The sequence below is a fragment of the Macaca mulatta genome, chromosome X, assembly GCF_049350105.2.
Source record: "Macaca mulatta isolate MMU2019108-1 chromosome X, T2T-MMU8v2.0, whole genome shotgun sequence".
Classification (NCBI taxonomy): domain Eukaryota; kingdom Metazoa; phylum Chordata; class Mammalia; order Primates; family Cercopithecidae; genus Macaca; species Macaca mulatta.
Genome location: NC_133426.1, coordinates 92,439,188 through 92,463,285, shown reverse-complemented (window position 1 = coordinate 92,463,285; position 24,098 = coordinate 92,439,188). Strand labels below are relative to the sequence as shown.

General features: G+C 36.8%; 1 protein-coding gene across 9 annotated transcripts in view; it reads left to right on the top strand.

The window, feature by feature from the left end:
* The window catches only part of CHM (CHM Rab escort protein), a 190,684-nt gene that overhangs the window by 5,167 nt on the left and 161,419 nt on the right, over positions 1–24,098 (top strand). For all 9 annotated transcript variants that reach the window (XM_028842241.2, XM_001083432.4, XM_077988259.1 and 6 more), the window contains exon 2: positions 15,288–15,354. Coding sequence is in view for 4 of the 9 variants with exons in the window: in XM_001083432.4 (XP_001083432.3) it covers positions 15,288–15,354 (67 nt within the window). In the remaining 5 variants the exon portion in view is untranslated. The remainder of the gene's footprint in view (positions 1–15,287; positions 15,355–24,098) is intronic.

The following is a 24,098-nucleotide window of genomic DNA, read 5'->3' as shown; positions in this document are numbered from 1 at the left end:
GCTTGTCTTGCCTGTCACCAAGGGAGATGTCTGCTTCCCCTTTGTCTTCTGCTATGACTAAAAGCTCCCTCAGGCCTCCCCAGAAGCCGAGCAGATGCCAGTACCATGCTTGTACAGCCTGCAGAACCCTGAGCCAATTAAATCTCTTTTCTTTATAAATTACCCAGTTTCAGACATTCCTTTATGGCAACATAGGAACGGCCTAATAAAATACAATAACTGATTAGAAATGGCATTTTCTTAAAAATGATAGGCTGCTTTTTTCAGAAAAGGTCATGTAAGTAGCACAGTCCCATTCCTTGATGTTGGTGAATTTAAACATTAAGGTAGTTAACCTTGACTGGCAGCTCATTGACTTATGATGATGTTGGAATAGCATCACTTCTCTAAGCTTTGGAGGATAGTAATATTGTAGGAGGTGTTGTGAAAACTGATATTTACCAAATATCTGTTTGTGCCAGCCTCAACACAAGTGATTTCCTATATATCTAACCTAATCTTCTCCCAGGATGCCTGGATGTGGTTCTCAAATCACAGGATGTCCATAATCCTCCCTGTGTATTTCCAAAATCTTCACATCTATTGTCTACAGTGGATTTTTAAAAATTGTAAGATGCCACCTATTTGTGGATCGTGGCGTGAATTCCAGCATTATAAAAATGAGGTAGACTATATCAGAATGCATGTAGTAAGGATGAATGTTGTTTTTTTATATATATATAACATATATATAACATAACATCTATGTAACGTATGTTTTATATATATATAACATTATATATATGTATATACACACGTGTACACACACACACACACACTCGTTTTTGGAGAGGGCAGGGTCAAAACATTTAAAGCCTAGAGTATATTGATCAGCTGAATGACATAACGAGTAGGAGTGAAATGGTATTTCAAAAGTCGTTTAGTTTTACAAATGCCATACATTACATATATATATTTTTTCACTTTGACATGCGTGTATCTCATTTGAGCAGTATAGTGTAGCGATTGACAATGTGGCTCTGGAATCAGACACTCTGGGTTTGAGTTCAGCTATTCCACTTGTGTCATCTTAGACATTTTCCTTATTCTCTTTGTGTTTCAATTTTCTTATCTATAGGATAAACTTCACAAGACTGTGTTGAGGATTCAATGAAATAATTCCTATAAAAATGCTTAGTAGGTGCTCATAAAATTCAGTTGACTTGTATGGTTGTAATGCCATACCAAGGTGCTTTTACTACTACTGTTATTTCGTGAATGCTTTCCAGGAAGGGGTCACGATTTTCGTGAAGAATGGTGGAAGGATTGAGTGTCTGATTTATGTTTCTCGTCTTCTCATTGGCTGCTTGGTGGGAAAGACCTTTATGTGTCTATTATCACTATTTCTATCAGATTTCTTACCTAGTGGCTTACAGGTTTTCTTTTTTTCTTTCTGTTTTGTCTTCTCTTTTGTTCACTAGCTTGCATTATTTATCATTGGTTTTCCTCATAGTTTTTGGAACAGATTTAGCATTGGTCTTATTTGAGGTATACTATGAAACACTCCCTTGTCAATGTAAGAGATGCTATAGGAGCGAAAGATAGCCTGCAGATTTTGCTGTTCCGAAAAATGCTTTGCACTTCTTCAGGCATTTGTTGATGGAAAAGTATGTTTTTGTTTGCTTCCAATACCTAGAAAAGTAAAGAGTTATCTAACTCCGGAGAAGACTCTCTGGGAGATGCTTACCCTTCTCTGTAAATCATGAATTTGAGCCAATACCTCAGAGAGAGCCACATCTGTTACCATAGTTTCCTCTGCAGCATCATTTTCATCTCCCATGCCTCATGTCATTTTTCTCATTTTCTCCAGTGTTTTCATGATGTTTTGGATAACAGGCTACAGCAATTAAATTCAAATATGGCAGCTCACCATTACATTCTTGTGTTTAACATAAAATCCCAATGCACAGAAACAATTATAATTCCATATAATTGACCTGTTAACTCATGCTAAATCATCTGCTATTCAGTTTCAGTGCATTCTTTAACTAAAAAGTTAGTCTGTGCCTGTTCTGTATGTAAATATATTTCAAAGTAAAATAGGCTAAAAATCACTGTTGGTGCTCATTGGAAACATTTTGGGGGTGTTTAGTTGTGGCCAGCAAAATAGGGATACACTGAAAGGTTGATGTTTTGTTTTTGCTTTTCTAATAATTTCATTTAAGGTTTGGTGTAAAAAGAGATGATAATTTACCACAGATACTGCTTTTTTAGAGCATGATTATGAGAGCTAGCATGTTATATTGAGGGTGTTTTTGGAAAAAAACAGTTTGCAAATAGACAGGAGAAGAGGCCAGAGGCAGCTTGGCCAGTATGGTGCTTAATGTAGGTGTTTCATCTCATACTGGATTTTATCAAGAGCTGAAGTAGGTAACGTATTACTTGACTGATTTGGTTTTTATCACATTTTAAAAAGTACTGGTGAAGCAGGATATTTTCCTGACCCCCTTTGCGGGACTTGCAAAGGGGGCACCCTGTTTACTCAGCCCACTGCTTTCAACTCTTCATAGGAGGGAGCAAGCTAGTGAACAAGGCAGGAACTGGAGTACATGAGTGCTGGAGTCGGCCTGCTGCTCTGGCGCCAGGAGGAGTGAACTGCACTCACTCCGACCTGCTGCGTTTCACCCCTCACAAGAGGAGATATGCAGTTGAGTGGGTGCAGGAGCCAGGGCAAGTGCTTTTGAACACTGGCAGGAGACAGCTCTGTGCTGGCCCCATGGTAGCATCTCGGGGGTTGGTGTCTGCCCCCCTGAAGCTTCGGAGGGAATGTTATAGTGCTCTTTTAGCTCTGCTGTGAGCAGACGACTTAAGGGTTAAGAACTCAGGGGGTCCTCTGCCTTTTTGCGTTAGTCGGCTGCCTTCTACCAGTGAAGGCAAAGGGCAAGTGTGACAGCCTTTTTGTGTCCACACTCGTGGTTCCAGAGCTCTTGTTTGGCGTCCAGGAGAAATGAGGTTGCATGAATGAATTGAAGGATGGTAAATGTAGGGAATCGTATTGCTGATGGAGATGGCCCTCAGTAGGAAGGGGAGCTGAAAAGGGGATGGGGCAGGAAGGTAATCTTCCCCTGAATTTCAGCTGTCTGGCCGGATTCTTCTTTGAAGTTACGCTGTCAAGGTGTCCCTCTGAAGTCGAGCCACTTCTCTCCAATGTCCGACTGTAGTCTCCAGTGTCCAACTGCTTCTCCTCTCTCTGCTGGCTGAGCCTGGGGCTTTTATGTACACAGGATGGAGTGTGGTGTGGACCATGAGTAGTTTTGGAAAAGGCAACATTTGCACGGGAAAACAGGGATATAAGTTCTCACTTAGTGCCATGGTTTCAGGCTTGAGGGTGGGGTTTTCTCAGGGACTTGCCCTTTTCTGCCTAGAATTTCCCTGCCTCCTGTCCCTATCACTAACTTCTACTCCTTCTTTTGAGTATTCTTACCTGTCTTTTTTTTTTTGGTCCAGGCCAGTATTCTCATTGAGTTATTATGGCTATTAGTTAATGGCAGTTTTAATCATTTTATATTGCTTTGAAATGTTATGAATCATGTTTCTGTGATCTGACTTTGCACATTTGTTAAACTAGTCTTTTATACGTAGATTTAAAATCATCATGAGAAAATTTACACAAGCTATAGAGAAAATAAAGTTTTATACATGGGTATCAGGCATATTAAGAAGATGCTGAGCTGTGAGTTCAAATCCTTATTTTCTGCACCTGTGTTACTTTGGTTTCAGCTATGTAAGCAAAATCAATGATAATTAGAAAATTATTTCTAGTACCTACAACACACTGTCAAACACATGAAAAATATTATCTAACATTTGTTATATGCCAAGCACTTTGATAAGCCCCTGCAATGCACTGTCTCATTTTCACAGTAACCCTGCGGTAGATAGTATATCATCTGCATTTTACAAATGTGAAGCCTGAGGCTTAGCTAAGTTTGACGTAGGTGAAACAGTTAAGACCGAAGTTTTTCTGACTAAGGTTGAGGTATTAGATTAAGATTAGAGTATTAGATTAATACTTAATTAGTATTAAGGTATTAGATTGCTAGAATCTTTCAATTGAAAAAATAGCTCATAGTATCAAGATTAGATTATTTTGCCCTGGGTTTGTGGTTGGCAGTTATTTTATTTTGGAGAGTTACCATTGTTGACACTAAAATCCTGATTCCAACAGTAGCCTCATGATGTCAGCTTCTTATTATTAACAGCATCATGACATCTGTGTCAGCTTGCAAACCTTCTTTTGATGAAGGTGAACAAAATGACCTGGTTGTGTTTATCCCTTAAAACCAAAGAGAGAATCCACCACTAAAGCAATGGCCAGAAATGGGATCAGAGATTACAGTTACATTTTAAGACATGATTTGCTTCTGTAGGAATTCTTCATTGATCCTGTAAAGATCTCAGTTAATTTAGAAAGTTTATTTTGCCAAGGTTAAGGATGTGCCTGTGGCACAGCCTCAGGTCCTGATGACTTGCCCCAGGCGGTAGGAGCACAGCTTGATTTTACACATTTTAGGGAGACATGAAACATTAATCAATATATGTAAGATGTATAATTCACTGGTTCCATCAGGAAAGGCCAGACAACTCGAAGTGGGGAGGAGGCTTCTGGGTCATAGGTAGATAAGAGACAAATGAGGAATAGTTACTTATGCCTTAGTCTGTAGTGAAACAGTAGGGCAAAGGAAGCCATCAGATACGCATTTATCTCATGGGAACAGAGGAATGACTTTGAGTTCTGCCTGTCCTTTGGTTGTCCACAAGGAATTTCCTTATTGGCAAATTGTGAGGGAGGTATGTAGCTTTTTAAAAAATCTTCGTAGCGATCTTATTTAGGAATAGAATGGGAGACTGGTTTGCCCAACACAGTTCCCAATTTGCCTTTTCCTTTTGGCTTAGTGATTTTGGGGAGATTTGTTTTCCTTTCACAATCCCAAGGTACATAATTTCTCACTGAAATATTTGTGCATGTGCTGGGGTTTGCCATTTTATGCCTTTTTTAGTGTTCTTTGCTTGCAAATTTAATTTTCAAGATTAAATATGGGACTCATTGTCCTGTTTATGGAGCTTTTTTTCATTTGGTTGACTATTCTTTTGTTTCCTACAGTCTTCAACAACTGTCAGTGCTTACAATGGATACACCACGCATCTTAATTGACAGGATGGATATGGTAGTACCTTTTTTGGTCCAAGGGCCTGCTCATTATAAAAAGTAGTTTATAAAGCTGAAAAGTTTTTATCTCTATTTTTTGTAAAATGATTTTCATGATAGGATTTTATATAAAGGGGAAGTTTTTTTGGTATGATTTTTATAACATTCTTGAAATAAGTACTCATTCTCTTTCATCATCTATTTTAGACTCATAGCTTTATGAGTAATGCAGTAAAGATCGTGTTTCTTCTGTGGTACATTAGTAAAATATGTTCTGAACACAGAAGCTATTTTCCTTATCACTAATTAAATATTATGTTAAGTTTGAAGAGCACTGGGCTGGGTTATACTTTGCTGTGAAAAGATCATTTTGGTCACTTAAATTACAATAGAAATATTTGTGTTAAGAAAATTAAGTAAAAATTAGGCCAGGCACCGTGGCTCACACCTGTAATTCCAGGACTTTGGGAGGCCGAGGCAAGTGGATCACCTGAGGTCAGGAGTTCAAGACCAGCCTGGCCCACTTGGTAAAACCCTATCTGTACTAAAAATACAAAAATTATCCAGGTGTAGTGGCAGGTGCCTGTAATCCCAGGTACTTGGGAGGCTGAGGCAGGAGAATCGCTTGAACCCGGGAGCTGGAGGTTGCAGTGAGCTGAGACCATGCCATTGTACCCCACCCTGGGTGACAAGAGTAAAACTCTGTCTCAAAAAATAAAAAATAAAAAAAAAAAGAGAAAATTAAGTAACAATTAGTTGTAGTAGAGACTATTTCCTGGCAAGGTTAAGGTCTTCAGCAAACATTTACATTTATTTAACAAAACTTTAAGAGATTTTGAGTTGATGTAGTTTTCTCCATTTAGATAAAAAACAGGGTATTACATCCATTTTTAAACATTTTACCATGGAAAATTTCAAACACAAAAAAGTAGAATAAAGTAACCCTCCACCTACTAGTCTCCTAGTTTCAACAGTTATCAACTCATGGCCTGTCTTGTTTTCTCTGTAATGAGGACTAAGCTCTGATTTTTTATCTTGCCCAAATTCCTACCTAAGGGATCTCGGGAGTCATGCCCTACAAACCATAAATTCTTATCAGATAAGTTTTATTTGAACCTATATATCGTGACTTATTTTTCCGTCTGACTTTGGTGTAACATTATGAGACAAGGAAATAATATTTAACCCCAAAATATATTTCCTTGTCATACCTTGAAATTGCCCTGCAAAGTCTCTTGTGGGAAAAATCCATATTCTATAGAGAATCGCCTTCCCCCTTTATTTGCTTCCTTTCTTTCCAGATCCAGGAGGTAATCAGCTAAGAGCCAGGCACCTTTTTAGGTCCAATAAGAAACATTTTACAACCTGCTCTGTCTCTGAGGTCTGCTACCTGAGAGATTCTTCTGCACAATAAAACTTGGTCCCCACAATCCTTTATTTTAACCTGAGCATTCCTTTCCATGAACCCCAGGTCTTGAGATAAACTCAACCAATTGTCTGCCAGAAAGTGTTTAAATTTACCTATAGCCTGGAAGCACCTTCCTCTGTGCCCCCACCAGCTTTGTGTTGTCTCGCCTTTCTGAACCAAACCGATGTATTTCTTAAATGTATTTGATTGATGTCTCATGCCTCCCTAAAATATATAAAACCAAGCTGTGCCCCAACCACCTTGGGCACGTGTTCTCAGGACCTCCTGAGGTCTGTGTCATGGGCCGTGGTCACTCATATTTGGCTCAGAATAAATCTCTTCAAATATTTTACAGAGTTGGCCGGGCACGGTGGCTCATGCCTGTAATCCCAGCACTTTGGGAGGCCGAGGTGGTCAGATCACCAGGTTGGGAGACCCAGACCATCCTGGCTAACACGGTGAAATCCTGTCTCTACTAAAAATACAAAAAGTTTGCTGGGTGTGGAGGCGGGCACCTGTAGTCCCAGCTACTTGGGAGGCTGAGGCAGGAGAACCCGGGAGGCAGAGGTTGCAGTGAGCGGAGATCGCGCCACTGTACTCCAGCCTGGGCAACAGAGTGAGATTCCGTCTCAAAAAAAAAAAAACAAAAACCCACAAATATATATTTTACAGAGTTGAACTCTTTGTGTCGACAGTATCTGACAGTATCTTCCACTGTTTCTCTCATTTCACAATTCAATCCTCTGTTATTTTGAAGCAAATCCTAAATATCATATCATTCTATCTGTATGTATTCCAACATATATCAAAAAGTGTAATGGCTCTCCTTTTTAAACATAACTGCTGTTTTGTTTAACATGTGCTTAACACTTGTATTACATGCCCTCCTTTGCATCTTCAGTGTTTTCTAAGGCATCTATCCATTTTGTTTCTTTGGTCTTGTGCTCTTCCTAGTTTAGTTTTCATATCTGAAATGATTTTGTCTTTAATTTGTTAACTCAATTTTTTCCAAATGTTCCTGTCACCTTACTTTTGAGTTTTTCTAATTTTGATTCATGTTGTTCTCTCAGAGCTGCCACCATTTTGTTAATTTCTTTTAGCACATAATGCCATAGGCTATATTTTTCATCTAATTTGTGAGGCTTTCTGACATTCTTTTATTGTCTGTCAGGTTGTTATTTTCTTCCTTATTCCCTTTGGTCCTAATGTACATTGAATGTGGTTCAACTGAGATCCTTTTGCGTTGCTCATTTTTAAGTGAAATAAGTTCTCCCTTTGTTTTCAATAGGAAAGATAGGCCAGTAAAACCATTCAAACTGTTTTGCTGTAGACCTCTCTTCTGTGTTTTCAGGAAGTAATCAAACATGTAGCCTGAAATCTGCCGGCTCTGGCTCTGTTACGCTCCCCTAGTTTTGTCTAGACCTTCTTTTTCCTTTGCCTCTATTTTCCCTGTTCCGCTGAATTTGGATTAGGTTCCCGGCAGTTACTCCTCAGTGCAGGACTGTCCCGTCATTCACAAGGTGAAGTCTGCAGAACCCCTTCCCAGAGTCTGCTGCTGTTCTCAGAATGGCCTGCCAAGCTTCCAGTGAGTGCCTGATAGCACTTTTGGTGTTTTCTGGCTCTCAGGGCTGTAACAATTTTTTTGATCTTCTCTTGATTTCCTTTTGCACACTTTCTTTTTCTTTTTCTTTTTTTGTTTTGAGATGAAGTCTCACTCTTGTCACCCAGGCTGGAGTGCAGTGGCGCGATCTTGGCTCACTGCAACCACTGCCTGCCGGGTTCAAGCGATTCTCCTGCCTCAGCCTCATGAGTAGCTGAGATTACATGCACCTGCCACCATGCCTGGCTAATTTTTGTATTTTTGGTAGAGACGGGGTTTCACCATGCTGGCCAGGCTAGTCTTGAACTTCTAACCTCAGACCATCTGCCCACCTCAGCCTCCCAAAGTGCTGGGATTACAGGTGTGAGCCACCACACCTGGACTGCACACTTTCTAATACCATGTGGGTGTTACAGCTATTGGTGGCTTGTAACTACCCACTTCTATTTTGGGTTCATGATGATATTGTATCACCTGGCTTTGTTATGGATATTGTCCCTGGGAGTTTGGTTTGGGTATCCTGATTGTACTGTCTGTTTTTATGGGAGTTATAGGGGAGAATCAACAACTGCTGCCATCTTTACAGAATCCTCTTTTTATCTTTCACTTTATCATTTGCTCAAGAATAGAGGTCAAGTTGTTGACCTAGCATAAACATTCAGTTTTCAGAACTTGAAGCAAACCTTTGGGTCACTTATTCCAAGCTCTTTATTTTATCTAATAAGGATATCTATAAGGAATCTGAATTCCAGAGGTTAAGTGACTTTCCTGAGGTCACAGCTATTGAAACCTCAGGAAACTCTTTTTATTAGCCATTCCTAAAGGCTCACACCATAGTGAAGTTTTACAAATTAAAATAAATTTTCCAAGTTAATGTTTTAGTGGGTAGTCTATTTTTCAAAAAATTCTAAAATTACATGGCTATAAATACACATTTTCTTCCATGAGGAAGAATTTCGGAGATTTTAAATTACATTTACTAATATGTTTAGTATTTTGTGGGGAGGTCAGAGTGAATAAAAATAATTGTCAATTTAAAAATGATATTTTTGTCTTTATGTTGTGGTAGTTCCCTAGGCTACTTTCATTTCCAATTTTTCCCTGTTTATGGTAGCCACTAAAAAGTAGACTTAAGATGTAAATATTTAATATAGAATTTAAGATAGGAATCAACAAAACTTATTTAAACCTGGGTTGAAATTTAGTTTCTGCTTAATTTTGTGATGTCATTATTTTTTGAGTGGCTGCAACATGAGTTAAGTATGTAGTTTCGCCTTTGCATTCATTGCTCAATCAAGTTTTGCTTGCCAGCAATTCTGTTTTTCCTAAAAAAGAAGTTACTCTTTATTAAAGCAGTCACAGTAAATTTTCTAGTTCTATGTAATTTTCTTTCCATTCTGGTCTTCACTGGTTATAAATAACACATGGAATGACTTTCAAGGTAGAAAGCAGGAATCCATTTTGAAATGTTCTGTAAAATAAAGAGTGATTTATGGTTTCATATGATTTGAGCTGAAAGTACTTGGGCTTTACCAGGTCATCAAAGTCCTGTCAGGGGAATCTGTTATTTATTGTTCAATATGCTGGGAGTGGTGTAAGTAGTTTATTTTATGTTTATCTTGTGTAAGCATAGTGTTAGGAAAAATCAATCCCAGATACTAATACATTTTAAGAATATATCATGGGGAACTAACCTAAATATTATAGTTGTAAATGATGAGGTTTGACATTAAGAATTTGGATTAAAGGGAGATTTTGAAAAATGAATGAATAATGGTTTTATCCCTGTAAAATATTTTAGGTGAGATTCTTGGGTCCTGATTTTAACTTAGCTCCTTCATTTGATAATGAAACATCTCTATTTTATCTAGACAGGTTTTTAGAAAATTGCAGAAAGCTGGTACCATACATGTTAGTGTATGATGATATAACATCCATAAGCTTCTAATTTTTTTTCTAGCTGCCGCCTTTGTAATGGAACCGCAACTGTAAAAGGCATGATGGAGGAAACCTCGGTTTCCCCCACTACAACTGTTATGAAATGCTAATTTAATACCTAATATTTACCTGTGTTTAATAAAAATGACTTGCCAAAATTGTTGTCTTGCATCAGAATTATACACGCTTGCTTTTAATACTGTGGCAGAGAAGTTGTTTGGTACAGCCTCTCTAATGAATGTAATAGTTATATTTAATGATGTGAAATGTTTAAATGATATTAAATGTTTGATGAACCTCTTTAATTTACATGAGGAAAAGGTTATTGGACTTTTTAAAAAATGATTTTAAGTTGCTAGATCTTTGAAGATAACTTAAGTAGATAGTAAGCAAGTGATAGCTTTTTTCCTTCAAATAGCTAATCTTATTGAAGGGGAAGGAAGAGGAGGGAAGAGAAGCAACATTTATTGAATGTCAGTGACATGCTAAGAGCCACTGTGTATAGTGTTTAATATCATTTTGTACCTGTTCCTCCCTGCACCCATATGAGATGTATTATTAACTCCATCTTACAGTGAAAAACATTGTACTTGTATATTTGTGCTCACACATTTTACAGAGTGTTTCCAGTGGAATGCTGTGTGATTTGACCCTAATCTAGGTTATCTGTATCTAACTCATGTCTGGCTTTTCCTCGTGGGAGAGACTGTATAGTTCAAAATAAGCACATACATGTTTCATGTAAATGCCTCACAAATTGTGTGAACTTGAGTAGTTGTTCACTTTTTTAAGACCAAAAAGTTTTAAGTATGTTAACTTTTCCTAAATAATATAATATTTTTTTTTGAGAAAGAGTTTTTCTCTTGTTGCCCAGGCTGGAGTGCAATGGCATGATCTCGGCTCACTGCAACCTTCGCCTTCCAGGTTCAATCCATTCTCCTGCCTCAGCCTCCCGAGTAGTTGGGATTATAGGCATGCACCACCACGCTTGGCTAATTTTGCATTTTTAGTAGAGACGGGTTTCTCCATGTTGGTCAGGCTGGTCTCAAACTCCCGACCTCAAGTAATCTGCCTGCCTCATCCTCCCAAAGTGCTGGGATTACAGGTGTGAGCCACCGTGTCCAGCCCTAAATAATTTTTAAAAACCATGAAGCATAAAGCTCCAGTTTTATACAAGTTTATCTCCTTGCTTTGACTACATTTTTTATTTTTATGTTTTGAAACCCTGATTTGAGCATGATCTGGCTAAAGTCCTTTCAAGACTCCCTATTCCTTAGAGGTTCAAGTTCAGATACTATAATTTGGCTTCAACCTCTTGGAAATTTTTTAAAATTTTGTTTTATGTTGATAAGAAGACTTGACATGAGATCTGTGCTCTTAACAAATTTTTTTAAGTGTACAGTACAGTGTTGTTAACTACAGGTACAATGTCGTAGAGCAGTTCTTTAGAAATTATTCTTCTTTCATAACTGATACTTCATGCTAGTTGATTAGCGACTCCCCATTTCCCTCTCCCCCAAACCTATGGCAACCACCATTTCACTTTTTTATTCTGTAAATTTGCCTATTTTAAATACCTCATATAGGTGGAATCATGCAACATTTGTCCTTCTGTGACTGCCTTCATGTTTGTTGCAACAATGTTCACAATGGGTAAGATGTGAAAACAACCTGAATGTCCATCGAGAGAAGAATGGATAGAGAACCGTGGTATATCCATATAAGGGAATATTACTTGGTTATAAAAGAAAAGTAATGAAGTACTGATCCATGCTGCAACATGGATAACCCTTGAAAACTTTATGCTAAGTGAAGTAGGCCAATCCAAACACTTTTTTTTAAAGCATCACTTTTTGGTTCTCCCTTCCTTTAACTTTACCAGGAATGCTCCTTTCCACTTTCCTTTTTCCGTCTTCTGCACTCCTCAGTTAGGGTTGTTAGAGACCCTTAAAGACCCAGCTAATTTCTCCTGTTCTTTGGAGCTTTCCATGACTCCCTCTACAGAGGGAGTGTTTCTTTCCATTGTGTTTCTATGACAGTTTTAAATAAACTTACTATTTTTTAATCTCTTTAAATTCTTGTTATATAGACTCTGAGCTCTAACAGGTAGGGATTATCTTGCAAAAAAAATGTATGGCAACTTCTCACTACCTAGCACAGTTTGTTCTCACTCTCCCTTCCTGTCCCCTTCCCCCATTTTCTTTTTTTTGTATTTTCTTCAGCAAATATCTATAAAGAACCTACTACATGCCTCCTGTCTCCTGGAAATTCTGTTTATTGAATGGGTGAGAAGAAATATGAAATCTTGGCCAAGAAGACATTGTTAACTGTATTATTGGTTTGCTATTTTAGTCATTCTAAGCATGAAGATAATAGGCCCTTGCCATTTAACATTAGAACAGCTTATGAATTTCACAAACTTACGGGAATGTTTGGATGGAAGTATTAAGGAAAAACACAAATGATAGTCATTTTGGCTTTATGTAATTTGGACTCAGATCATGTTCAGTATTGAAATCCATTCTTGGCTTTGCTTTAATAGCAGAGATTTGACTTCTGACATTGTTGATCACAGCCATGGAAATAACCACATGCATAACTGCCTACCCCAAGTAACAGTTATTTTGGACCAAATGGAGGCGAGTAATTTTATTATCGTTCACCATTGGAGTTGGCATCTGGTCAAAATAGGTGTATGTTTGGGGTAGTGTTAGATGGAAATATAATGCTTCTGAAATATCGTTCTGAAGGATAATAAGAGTAGATAGTGTTCATAGGGCAAGTACCCTTGCTAAAAACAGAACTGAATCCTATGTGGTAGATCACGATATTCTCATTGATAGATGAAGAAACAAAGGCTCAGAGAAGTCAAGTGACTTATCTGAGGTTGTGCAGCTAGGTAAGTAGCAAAACCAAGATTCAAGTCTAAGTCTGTCTGATTGAGACCATGCCTGTTTCATTTTGTTGCTGTATTGTCCTTAAATCCTCATTTTCAAACTTGCATCCAAGTTGGAGATAGTGAATTAACAAGGTAATTTGAAGTGGGGATATGGAATTACGGAATTACTTGATATTTGGCAAGTTATTTAACCTTTCTTAACCTATTTCTTCACATAGATAATACTGCCTGCCTCCTAGGATTATAATGAATAAATAAGATGATGTATGTGAAAATACAGTGTGAAGGATAAAACCCTATACTAATATTTGGTGGCATTGTTATTAATGCTGTCATTATTACACATAAGAGCATTAATCTTTAAAATACTAATTCTGCTTCTTGAGTATTTCTTTGCCATTATCCTTTTAACTAAGCTGCTTATCAGCTTTTAAAGTACCATAATGACTGCATTTCACTAAAAAGGAGAGTTATTTCTTTAAATGTGACAAAGTTCAGATGGTCTTAAGATTTCAATAAGGGTTTTAACTTAAAAAGTACATTTAGCTATTTAAAACTTTCTCCTATTTCCCTCTACTCCAGATAGTCTTATTTTGTTTACTTGAATTACATCTAAAGTTAAGGTTGGAACTTTATGATGACTTGTTTTTAGTGATTGATATTTAATGGTTATTTTCAGTACATTTGTTAGAACTTTTTTTTTTTTTTTGAACCAAGCATTACATGCCTACAAAATGTTCAACACTGGAAAACTAGTCCTCTGTGAAGGCAGGCTGGAGTTTGTGTTTAATATGGTTTTTAGCTAGAGACTGACTATATCAATTGTTTCCATATGCATATTGTTTTTTATATACAGAAGATGACTTTCCCTTTTCCTGAAATCCTTGATGCTTAGTGTGTAGTTTAAACCCTTGCCAAAAGACAGGTGCTGTTTCTTTTCCACTAAGTAAGAACACGAGAAGATCAGGATGTTTCATCATGGTGAAGGAGTTCATAGTAGCACTATAGAATTGCACTAAACTTTTAAAGCATGCTTTATTTTTATAACTAATATAAAAAATACTAGCTTCTATCGACATGGTAGATCATATGACAGAAAGTTATTGAAGAGTCTGGAACTTACAGGGTATTAACTATCAAATAGAAAACTTGATTTTTTAAAATCATAAAACATCATTATCTTTGGCAATTTTTAATTTTTTGTTGGTGCTGGTAGAAGTAATATATATATGTCTTTTTATGATAATCAGCTTTATGGTATGATTAAGTTTGATTCCAAAGCAGTAATGTTTTGTTTTCATGCTGCTATATTGGTCAAAAGCAAAATAATGTATCTTATAAGCAGCCAATTTCTAAACTAGCTGACGTATTTCTTAAGCTAAAAAATGTGTGCCATTCCTCTTCAGAGGCATTGTGGCTTCGGAGTTATATCTGCGTTTAAATTTCAACTCTAGAACTTTTTTTTTGTTTTAATCATTGGGCAGAAAGTTAAGATATTCGTGTCCCAGGTTCTTTTTCTTCTCTAAAATGCATATGCAGATGGTTACCTCTCAGTGCAGTTGGGAGACTCAGATGAGCTAGTGTGTGAACATGGTTTTTAAATGAATATTATATAGTATTTACAATTCCTCATTGATCGTAATTTACATACAAAAATATTGTAAGTACTTCTAAAAATTATTTTTTCTTGCCAAATTAAGCAGAACTGCTTTTTAAAAAATATCTCTGGCCGGGCGCGGTGGCTCACGCCTATAATCCCAGCACTTTGGGAGGCCGAGGTGGGTAGATCACAAGATCAGGAGACTGAGACCATCCTGGCTAACATGGTGAAATCCCGTCTCTACTAAAAATAGAAAAAATGAGCTGGGTGTGCGGCGCCTGCGTGTAATCTCAGCTACTCGGAAGGCTAAGGCAGGAGAATTGCTTGAACCAGGGAGTCGGAGGTTGCAGTGAGCCGAGATCACGCCACTGCACTCCAGCCTGGTGACAGAGTGAGACTCCGTCTCAAAAAAAACAAAAAAACAAAAAACCAAAAAACAGAATCTCTTCCACATAATAAAATTTTCAGTATGAGTAGTATATGTTTAAGAAACATCTTACAGTATAATTAATATAAAACTTTATAATTCTGAATACTAGCGAGGATGGGTCTCTTTGGTTAAACTATTCTATATAGCAATGGCATGAATTGAACATTTTATGTGAAATATATATATTTCTACATTCTAAATGATACAGGTGTGTGCTTTTATAGGTTTGCCTGAATCCATCATTGCAGCTGCATGTTCAAGAAGTGGCCGGAGAGTTCTGCATGTTGATTCGTAAGTTTATCAACGATAGCATTTAATACTTCCTAAATATCTCTATACAAGATTAAAATTTACATAAACACATATATGTCTGTACCTATGTACATGTATGTGTGTATCATACATAAACTTAAGTTAGGAAAAAGACTGGAATTAATTTTAACCACTAATATGTGAAATATATAGCATACAAGTTTTACTATTCTGTGAAATAGTGATCTTTCCTTTGAGAATAAACCAAATGCATCATTTTATCTTTCTCATGAGTGATTTTGTTTAAAGTAACAAGTAATTCTCCAAGAGGCTTGGAAACCTCATGCCTGCCCCTTTTCTTCCATATGTGTGTGGGTATATACAACCTATATATGCTGTTGTATTTTAGACTTCATATTCGATGATTGTAAAAATCAGCCAATTGATTTTGAGTATTATTTTCTTGAACTTCATCAAAATTTAAACTTAGGAAGTTTTAACTAGGAAAAATATCTACAATTATGTTTTTCCCTTTTTTCTTGAATGTGATGATAAACAGGAGGTTGATGGAAAACTCGGGTTTAAGATAAAGCATAGATTAAATCTCTCCATTTCTATATCCCCCCCAAACAAACCCCTAATCTCCCACCTCTCTATTAAGTGCTTTTGACTATTATATCTTGGCACTTCAATTGTTCATTGAATAGGAATAGAAAGAAGAAACATACTTTTTATTTTCTGTTAGATATTAACTACAATGTTTTTCAGAATGCTACAATATTAAAAAAAATTAGATTTATCACAGCTTATAGTGCCTTCCCAGATGTTATCTCATTGTAAATATGTGGGAATCTAAAAAGTAGCATGAGTTAATCTTCTTTTAACCTGTTCTGAATCCATTTTGAAAGCATATTAACTCCTCTGTTATAATAGCTAAGTTTTGGGAACAACTGGATGGAATTTCTAAATTGGATTCAGTTTTCATACACATCCTGCCTTTGTAATTCGCTTTTACTATTTCACTATTGTATGCACGACTGCTTGTGTTAATCTCTCAATTCAGTCTTTTTGACATATCATGGATTTGCATGTCAGAAAATCTGCTACCTTGGGCCAGATATGGTGGCTCATGCCTGTAACCCAGCACTTTGGGAGGCTGAGGTGGGCGGATCACTTGAGGTCAAGAAGTCAGGAGTTTGAGACCAACCTGGCCAACATGGTGAAACCCCATCTCTACTAAAAATACAGACCTTAACTGGGCATGGTGGTGCATGCTCATAATCCCAACTTCTTGGGAGGCTGAGGCAGGAGAATTGATTGAACTCGGTCCGGAGGTGGAGGTTGCAGTGAGCCGAGATTGCGCCACTGCACTCCAACCTGGGCGACAGAGAAAGACTCTATCTCAAAAAAAAAGGAAAATCTGCTACCTTGAAGCCCAGGTACTGAGACAGTATGCTTTAAAATATTAATTCATATATATTTTTGATGAATTTATTTAACCTAAAATTAAAAATAAAATACTTGCTTCTCATTTCTCAAAAGTAGAATGATAGTAAAAGTTGTTATTTGTTGAGCTTGTACTATATGCTAGTCAACATATTAGTTTCTTTATACATGTTATGTAACTTAATTCTTATCACAGCCAAGTAAGGTAGGTGGTGTTATCCCAATTTGACAAATGGGGAATGTGGGACATAAAGACATTAAGTACTTTTTCTAAATTTACCTCGTGTAATTTTAGTTTCAAATTTACTTTGTGTGTAGGTATGTGTGTTGTTTTTTTCTTTTTCTTTTTCTTTCCTTTTTTTTTTGACACAGGATCTTACTCTGTTGCCCAGACTATAGTACAGTGGCATGGTAATAGCTCACTGTAACTTCAAACTCCTGGGCTCAAGTTATCCTCCTGCCTCAGCCTCCTGGTAACTAGGACTACAGGTGCATGCCATTGCACCCAGCTAACTTTGAACATTTTTTGTAGAGATGGAATCTCGCTATGCTACCTAGGCTGGTCTTGAACTCTTGACCTCAAAAGATCTTCCCAAAATGCTGGGATTACAGGCAAGAGCTACCGTACCTGGCCTATTTTGTGTTTTCTTATTCCAGAACATGAGGTCTTCCTAGAATGAAGAGTATTTTATAAATCAAATTGAGTTTACTCATATTCCAAAAATAAAGTTTGATTAAAAATATAAGAACCTAGATCTTACTTTGACAAGCAGTGAATCAATTAGAAAAGCTTGATAATATGGTTGTCTTAAGACATTATAGTATAATAAAAATGGCATTTCAAAGTGACAAAACTTTTCTTCTTCTCTTGTACATCCTCCGACTTGATAGCTTTTGAGAGTTTAGATACATCTCGATATTGATTCTCCCACACCTTAAGCTTAGATTTGGGGGCTTCTTTGGCACCATTATCTGAGGGTAATGGTTGTCTGCATACTGTTGATATCGCCTGATCTGAATCTGTTCTGAGCCCCAGTTTCATGTACCCTATCATCTGATATCTTCATCTAGATGTTCCACAGGCACCTTAACATGGCTAATATTAAGCCATGAATTCATCCTCCCCATTCTCACCTCAAAATGTACAGAACCCAAAAAACAGCATCCTGCTCCCAGTCTTTTGGAATGATAACATCGTCTACCCAGTTGCTCAACTTAAGACACTTGGAAACTTCTGTTGATTTTCTTGCTTTATCCTCCAGATTTATTCAGATGATTTTGATAATAATAGAAAACATTTATTGAGCTCTTCTAAGTACTATGATACATACTTTGAAAATATAATTTCACTTACATCCCCTAACTTTAATAGCTCTCCATATCTCTTTTTCTTTATGTCACTGTCATTTCCCTTGTTCAAACCTTGTCATTTCTTGGCTGGGTAAGCTCATAACCTCCTGACTTTATCTCCAGCTCTCTAGTTTATTTATCACACTGCCACCAGTCACATCACTCTGCTGCGTGAAATCCTTCAGTGTTTCTCTGCTGCCTATGTTAGTGATTTTCCAAGTTTAAAAAAAGACTTAATGAGGGAACTGAAACAAAACGATGAAAGCAGAGCTGCTGTGGTTGAAATGAGTGGGTCTGGGTCAGTTTAGATATAACTGGCTTATAGGAGAAAGTCCAGATTTTCTGTGTCATACAGTGCCCTCTATGATGTGGCCTTGCTTACACCTCCAGCCTCATCTCTTGCCACTTCAATCTTTAGGTGTCGACACCAGCAATGCTGAAATTTGCCGTAGCTGAACATATTGTAGTCTTTACTTCATCTTCCTACTTTTTGTCTGGGATTTGCGTAAGGTATCCCCTCAGCCTGGATTGCCTGTCTCTACCCCTCAGCCTGGCTAACTTCTATTTGTCTTTCAATGTTTAGCTTCCATACCACCTCCTCAGGGAAGTCCCACTTCCTCAAACCCCACTGGCTATGTGTCACAACTATGCTCAGGTTTTTATAACACTGTATAAGAGTGCTATGACATTTATCATACTCTTAATCATTCACTTCCCTGTCTTCCCCACTACCCTTTAAACTCTTACATCATAGGTCTTAGTCATCTTTGTATCTCCAGCACTAGCACAGTTGCTGGTATGCATTAGATATTTGATGGATGGATAAGTACTAATACATATTTGTGTATAAGATTTTTTTTTTGTTAATGGTTAGTTTGGTGATGTATAATCTTTATGTCACACACCTTTTGGATAAATAGCTGTTGTTAGAGATGTAATCTGTGGCTAAAAAAGTATGCAGTCAGTAACCTTGACTTTTAGTGTCATCAAGTTTTTACACTATCACTGTTCATTCATTTTTATTGAGAATCTTTGTGCAAGGAATTATGCTAGAGGTTAAGAATGCAAAGATAAATAAAAATACACTGACTCACAATCTAGTAAGGGAAGTAAAATAGATCAAGTGCTATGCTGTTTGATGGAGGTATATATAAGGTGCTATATGGGGACAACTAACTCAGTGAGAGGGCTCCCCATAGGAGTAGGTACCTTATCTAAGGTTCTAAGGACAGGTAGGATTTCATCGGATGAGATGTACTAATAGGGGTTGGAGCTGGGAATAACATTTTGGACAGATGGAGCAACATGTACAAAGACTTGAGAGATGAAAGAGAATGACAAGTTTGGGAAACTACACATAGTTGAGTATGACAGGCACAGAGAATATACAATTAAGTACAGGGTGGGGTGGAAAGTTGAGGGTACAAAGGTAGGGCTCAGGTCAAAGAATTACTTTATCTTATAGACATTAAAGAGCTATTAAATGCTCTTAAGCAGGGGAATTAAGTGATCAGATGTGTGTTTTAGTACTACACAGTAGAGAGTTGGTTGGAGAAGGGTAGGCAGACCCACTAGGTGGCTGTTTGCAATGATCTAGTTTAGGGATGATGACCTGAATAAGCTATTGGCAATCAGAATGAATAAAAGGTAGAAGGATTTGAGGTTATAGCAAGAATTTTTGGTGGTGGATCAGATAAAGTAGGTGAGGGAATGGAAGGAATTACAGATGACATCCAAGATTCTGGTTTGAGCCATTTGGTGGATGGTGGTGCCAATTTCATTTACTTATGTGAGGAATTCAAGACAATGTTCAGACTTAGGGATAGAGCTGGGGAAGGGAAGATACTGTGTTCAGAATTGAAGATGTTGAGTTTGAGGTACTACTGACATACCTTGGTGAAGAGATCCATTCACCTAGGGATGTGTATGTGTTTGTGTATGTGGGTATATGTATAAGGAGCCTGAGTGGAAGATCTAGAGCTGGAGATAAGAGATTTGGGCATTATTTGTGAATAAATGGCCGTTAAAACCAAAGAAGTGAATAGAATCATCCTGAAAATACATATAGTGAAACACATAACAGGCAAGTATAGAAACCCGGGCAAGAGCAACTTTTAAGGCATGGGTCAAAGGAGAAAAGCCACCAAACCAGATTGAAAGGAAACAATCAGAGGTTGAGAAGAAAAGCAAGAGGGTGTAGATTTTCATATATGGCGACTTTACTCCTTGAAAACCTTAGTATCTCTCTACCCATAGAGGAGAAAGTCTTAAGGAAAGGAATATTTATGTAATGTTTTCCTGCTCTGGGCCAGGATTAAATATTTTCTCATTTAATACTCATTTTAGCATTTAAAACTCTTCATCAAGTTCAGTCTACTTCCCCAGCTCTATCTGTCATGTCTGCTTTACATATAAAATTATACCATATATCTGTGTTCTGTGGACATGCCTTTCTTTGATTTTCTAAAAATAATTTTTTTAAATTGTCATTTAAACATGTAAAGTTTACCATCATAACCATTTTTAAGCATTGAGTTTAGTAGCGTTAAGTATGTTCACATTGTTGTGCAACAGATCTCCAGAGCTCTTTTGATCTTGCAAAACTGAAACTCTGTACCCATTCAACAATAATTCCCTATTTTCTACTGCTCTTCCAGCCACTAGCAACCACTGCTCCACTTTCTGTCTGTGATTTTGACTACTCTGGATGCCTCATTCATATAAGTGTACTTACGCAGCACTGTATTTGTCTTTTTTGTGACTGGCTTATTTCACTTAGCACAGTGTCCTCAAGGCTTATCCATTTTGTTGCATACTGCAGGATTTCCTTCCTTTCTAGGCCTGGATAATATCCCACTGTATGTGTATGCCACATTTTGTTTATCTCTTCATCTGTTGATAGATATTTGAGCTGCTTCCACTTCTTGGCTATTGTGAATAATGCTGCTATGAACATGGCTGTGCAAATGTTTTTTTCAAGATCCTGATTTCTATTTTTTTGAATAAATTAAAGTGGGATTGCTGGACCATAAGTAGTTCCACTCTTCATTTTTTAGGAAGTGCCATGCTGTTTTGCATAGTGGCTATACTGTTTCACATTCCCACCATTCCTATGCTTTGGCTTTATTGGGAAGTTGTATGTGAGCTTTTAAGCCAGAATGCCTGTGTTCAGATCTTGGTTTCTCCACTTACTAGGTGTGTAACCTTTGGCAAGTTATCTAATCTTTCTGTACCTTAGTTTCTTTATAAAAATGACATAATATTGGTACCAACGTTAGCAAAATAAAAAAGGGCATAATATTTAATATCTAAGGTTGTTGTTGGGATTAAATCAACTAATCTATGTAATGGATTTATAACAGTGCTTCATAGTAAGCCCTCAGTAATGTTAGCATTTACTGCTCTTAACAATGCTGCTTCTGCCACTACAGGTGAATAGCCCTTTTCTGAAATGCTTGGGACCAGAAGTGTTTTGGATTTCAGATACACACACACACACATACACACACATATACACACACACACGTATCTGGGATTCAGATATATATATACACACACACACCCCAGAGATATATAGATCAGATACATATATCAGAGCTATATATTGATATATTATGATATATATCAGATATATACATCTGATATGATATATATCTGATATATAAGATATATATAAGATACAGATATCAGATGTATATATCCATCATATATATCAGATATATCAGATATACATGATAAATATATATGATACATGGTAAATACATATATATGATATATATATCTCTCTGATATATATCAGAGATATATATAAGAGCATCTACTGCTCTTAATGCTGCTTCTGCTGCTACAGGTGAGTAGCCTTTATCTGAAATGCTTGGGGCCAGAAGTGTTTCAGATTTCAGGTACGTATATATATATCAGAGATATATCATATATATCAGAGATAGATATATCATATATATCAGAGATATTTCTCTGATATATATGATATATATACAAATTTTTGTAATATTTGCAATATGTAGTAATATTTGTAATATATATTTAATATATGTATTCGTAATATATATATTTTGTAATGTTTGCAATATATATAGTAATATTTGCTATATATACATATATTTGTAATATTTGTGGTATACTTACTAGCTGAGTGTCTCTAATCTGAAAATCTGAAATGCTCCAAGGAACATTTCTTTTGAGCATCATGTTGGCACTCAAAAAGTTTTAGATTTTGAAGCATTTCAGATTTCAGATTTTCTGATTTGAGATGCCCAACAGGTACTAATACTACTGCTACTATTAGATAAGAATAGTGGGAAGCCAGATTAAAGGAGTGACTAATTATGCCTGTGAGATTTGTGGAAAGCGTCACAGAGGTGACATTTCAGCTGAGTCTTGAATGATGTGGGGTTTAATGAGGAATTGGAGCATTTCAGAAAGAGGGAACATACTGAAAGAGCATGGGATGCTAGGTGAATGGTGAGAATTTTAGTAGGACTGGAAGGTAAGGTAAGTGAATTGGGTTCATGAGAGTTGAAATTAGAAGAATTAAACTGGAATCATTCTGAGGACCTTGTATGCTGTGGTAGGAAGTACTGACTTTTGTCTTTAATAATTATCTTTAATCTCATTCTGTCTTTCCTTCAAACCCGTATTTCATGCTTCAGCATATCCTGTCAACTCTACTTCCAAAAACAACCTAAATCTGTTTTCTCTGTCTCCACTCTTCCTCTTAGTTCATCCCACCATCATTGCCATTGGACTACTCTGATAAGCTCCTTATTGATCTTTCTGTTGCTACTACTGCCCCAATTTTTGGCCTTTTCCTCATTTCTAACTGCAGCATTTATGATTCTCTTTCTTGCTTACTATACTGTGCTATTGCTGTAACTATGCACTCATTTTTTATTTTTATTTTTTAGGCTAGTCAATTGAAGCAATGGGAGTTGAAAAGGAGAAGGAGCAAATAAATCTGTAACTGATTATGATCAATTAGTTGTAAATACCACCACACTTGGACCAGCCTCAGGACATTTTTTCATTGTTAATATTATTTATGCCTCTTCTCTGTTTCTTTCTCCTTGATCTTTCTTGCCAGATATTTGTTTGTTTTATTAGTCTTTTCAAACAACCAGCTTTAGCTTTATTGACTCCTTCAGTGTTATCTTCAATATGTACTTTTATCTTTATTTCCTTTCTTTGGCTTGGAATCCATCTTGTGCTTTTTCTAACTTTTTGAATTAAATTCTTAGCTCTTTATTTTTAAGCCTTTTTGCTTAATAAAATCATTTATGACTATATAGTTTCCTTTAAGGACCACATTAGCTCTCTCCCATGAATTCTATGTATTTTCTAATGGCTGTTATGATTTCTTCTTTGCTCTGTTGGTTATTTAGAGGTTATCTTTTTAAATTTCCAAATATATTTTTAAATTTCAACATCTTTATTGACTTTTAAATTCCAACACCCATGACAGAACATGCAAATGACACAAACTAAAGTAAAAAAGTTCCAGTATGCCTCCTTTTCCTGCCTGCATCCCACCCACTCTGTCCCCTGTCCCACCTCCCAGAAGCAGCTACTGTTACCTTCTATACGTTCTCCAGAGAAGTAGGCTACAGAAAAATATGTATTTATAATGTGTATGTTAGATTTGGTGTAGAAAAATTGTAAGATACTGAGCAGTTAACACCAAGGATCTCTCATGTTGCCTTTTTGTAACCGTATCTACCTCCCTCCTCTGCCACTCCCCTGCCTTCAGTTCCTAACCCCAGTGACCACTAATCTGTTTTTCATCTCTGTTATTTTGTCATTTCATGTATAGAACTGGACAGTTTGTAAACTTTTGGCATTGGACTATTTCACTCAGCCTAATTCCCTGGAGATCTATCCAGGTTGTTGCATATATCAGTAGTTCGTTTATTTTTATTGCTGAGTGGTATTTCATATTACGTATGTATCACAGTTTGTATAAGCATTCCTCT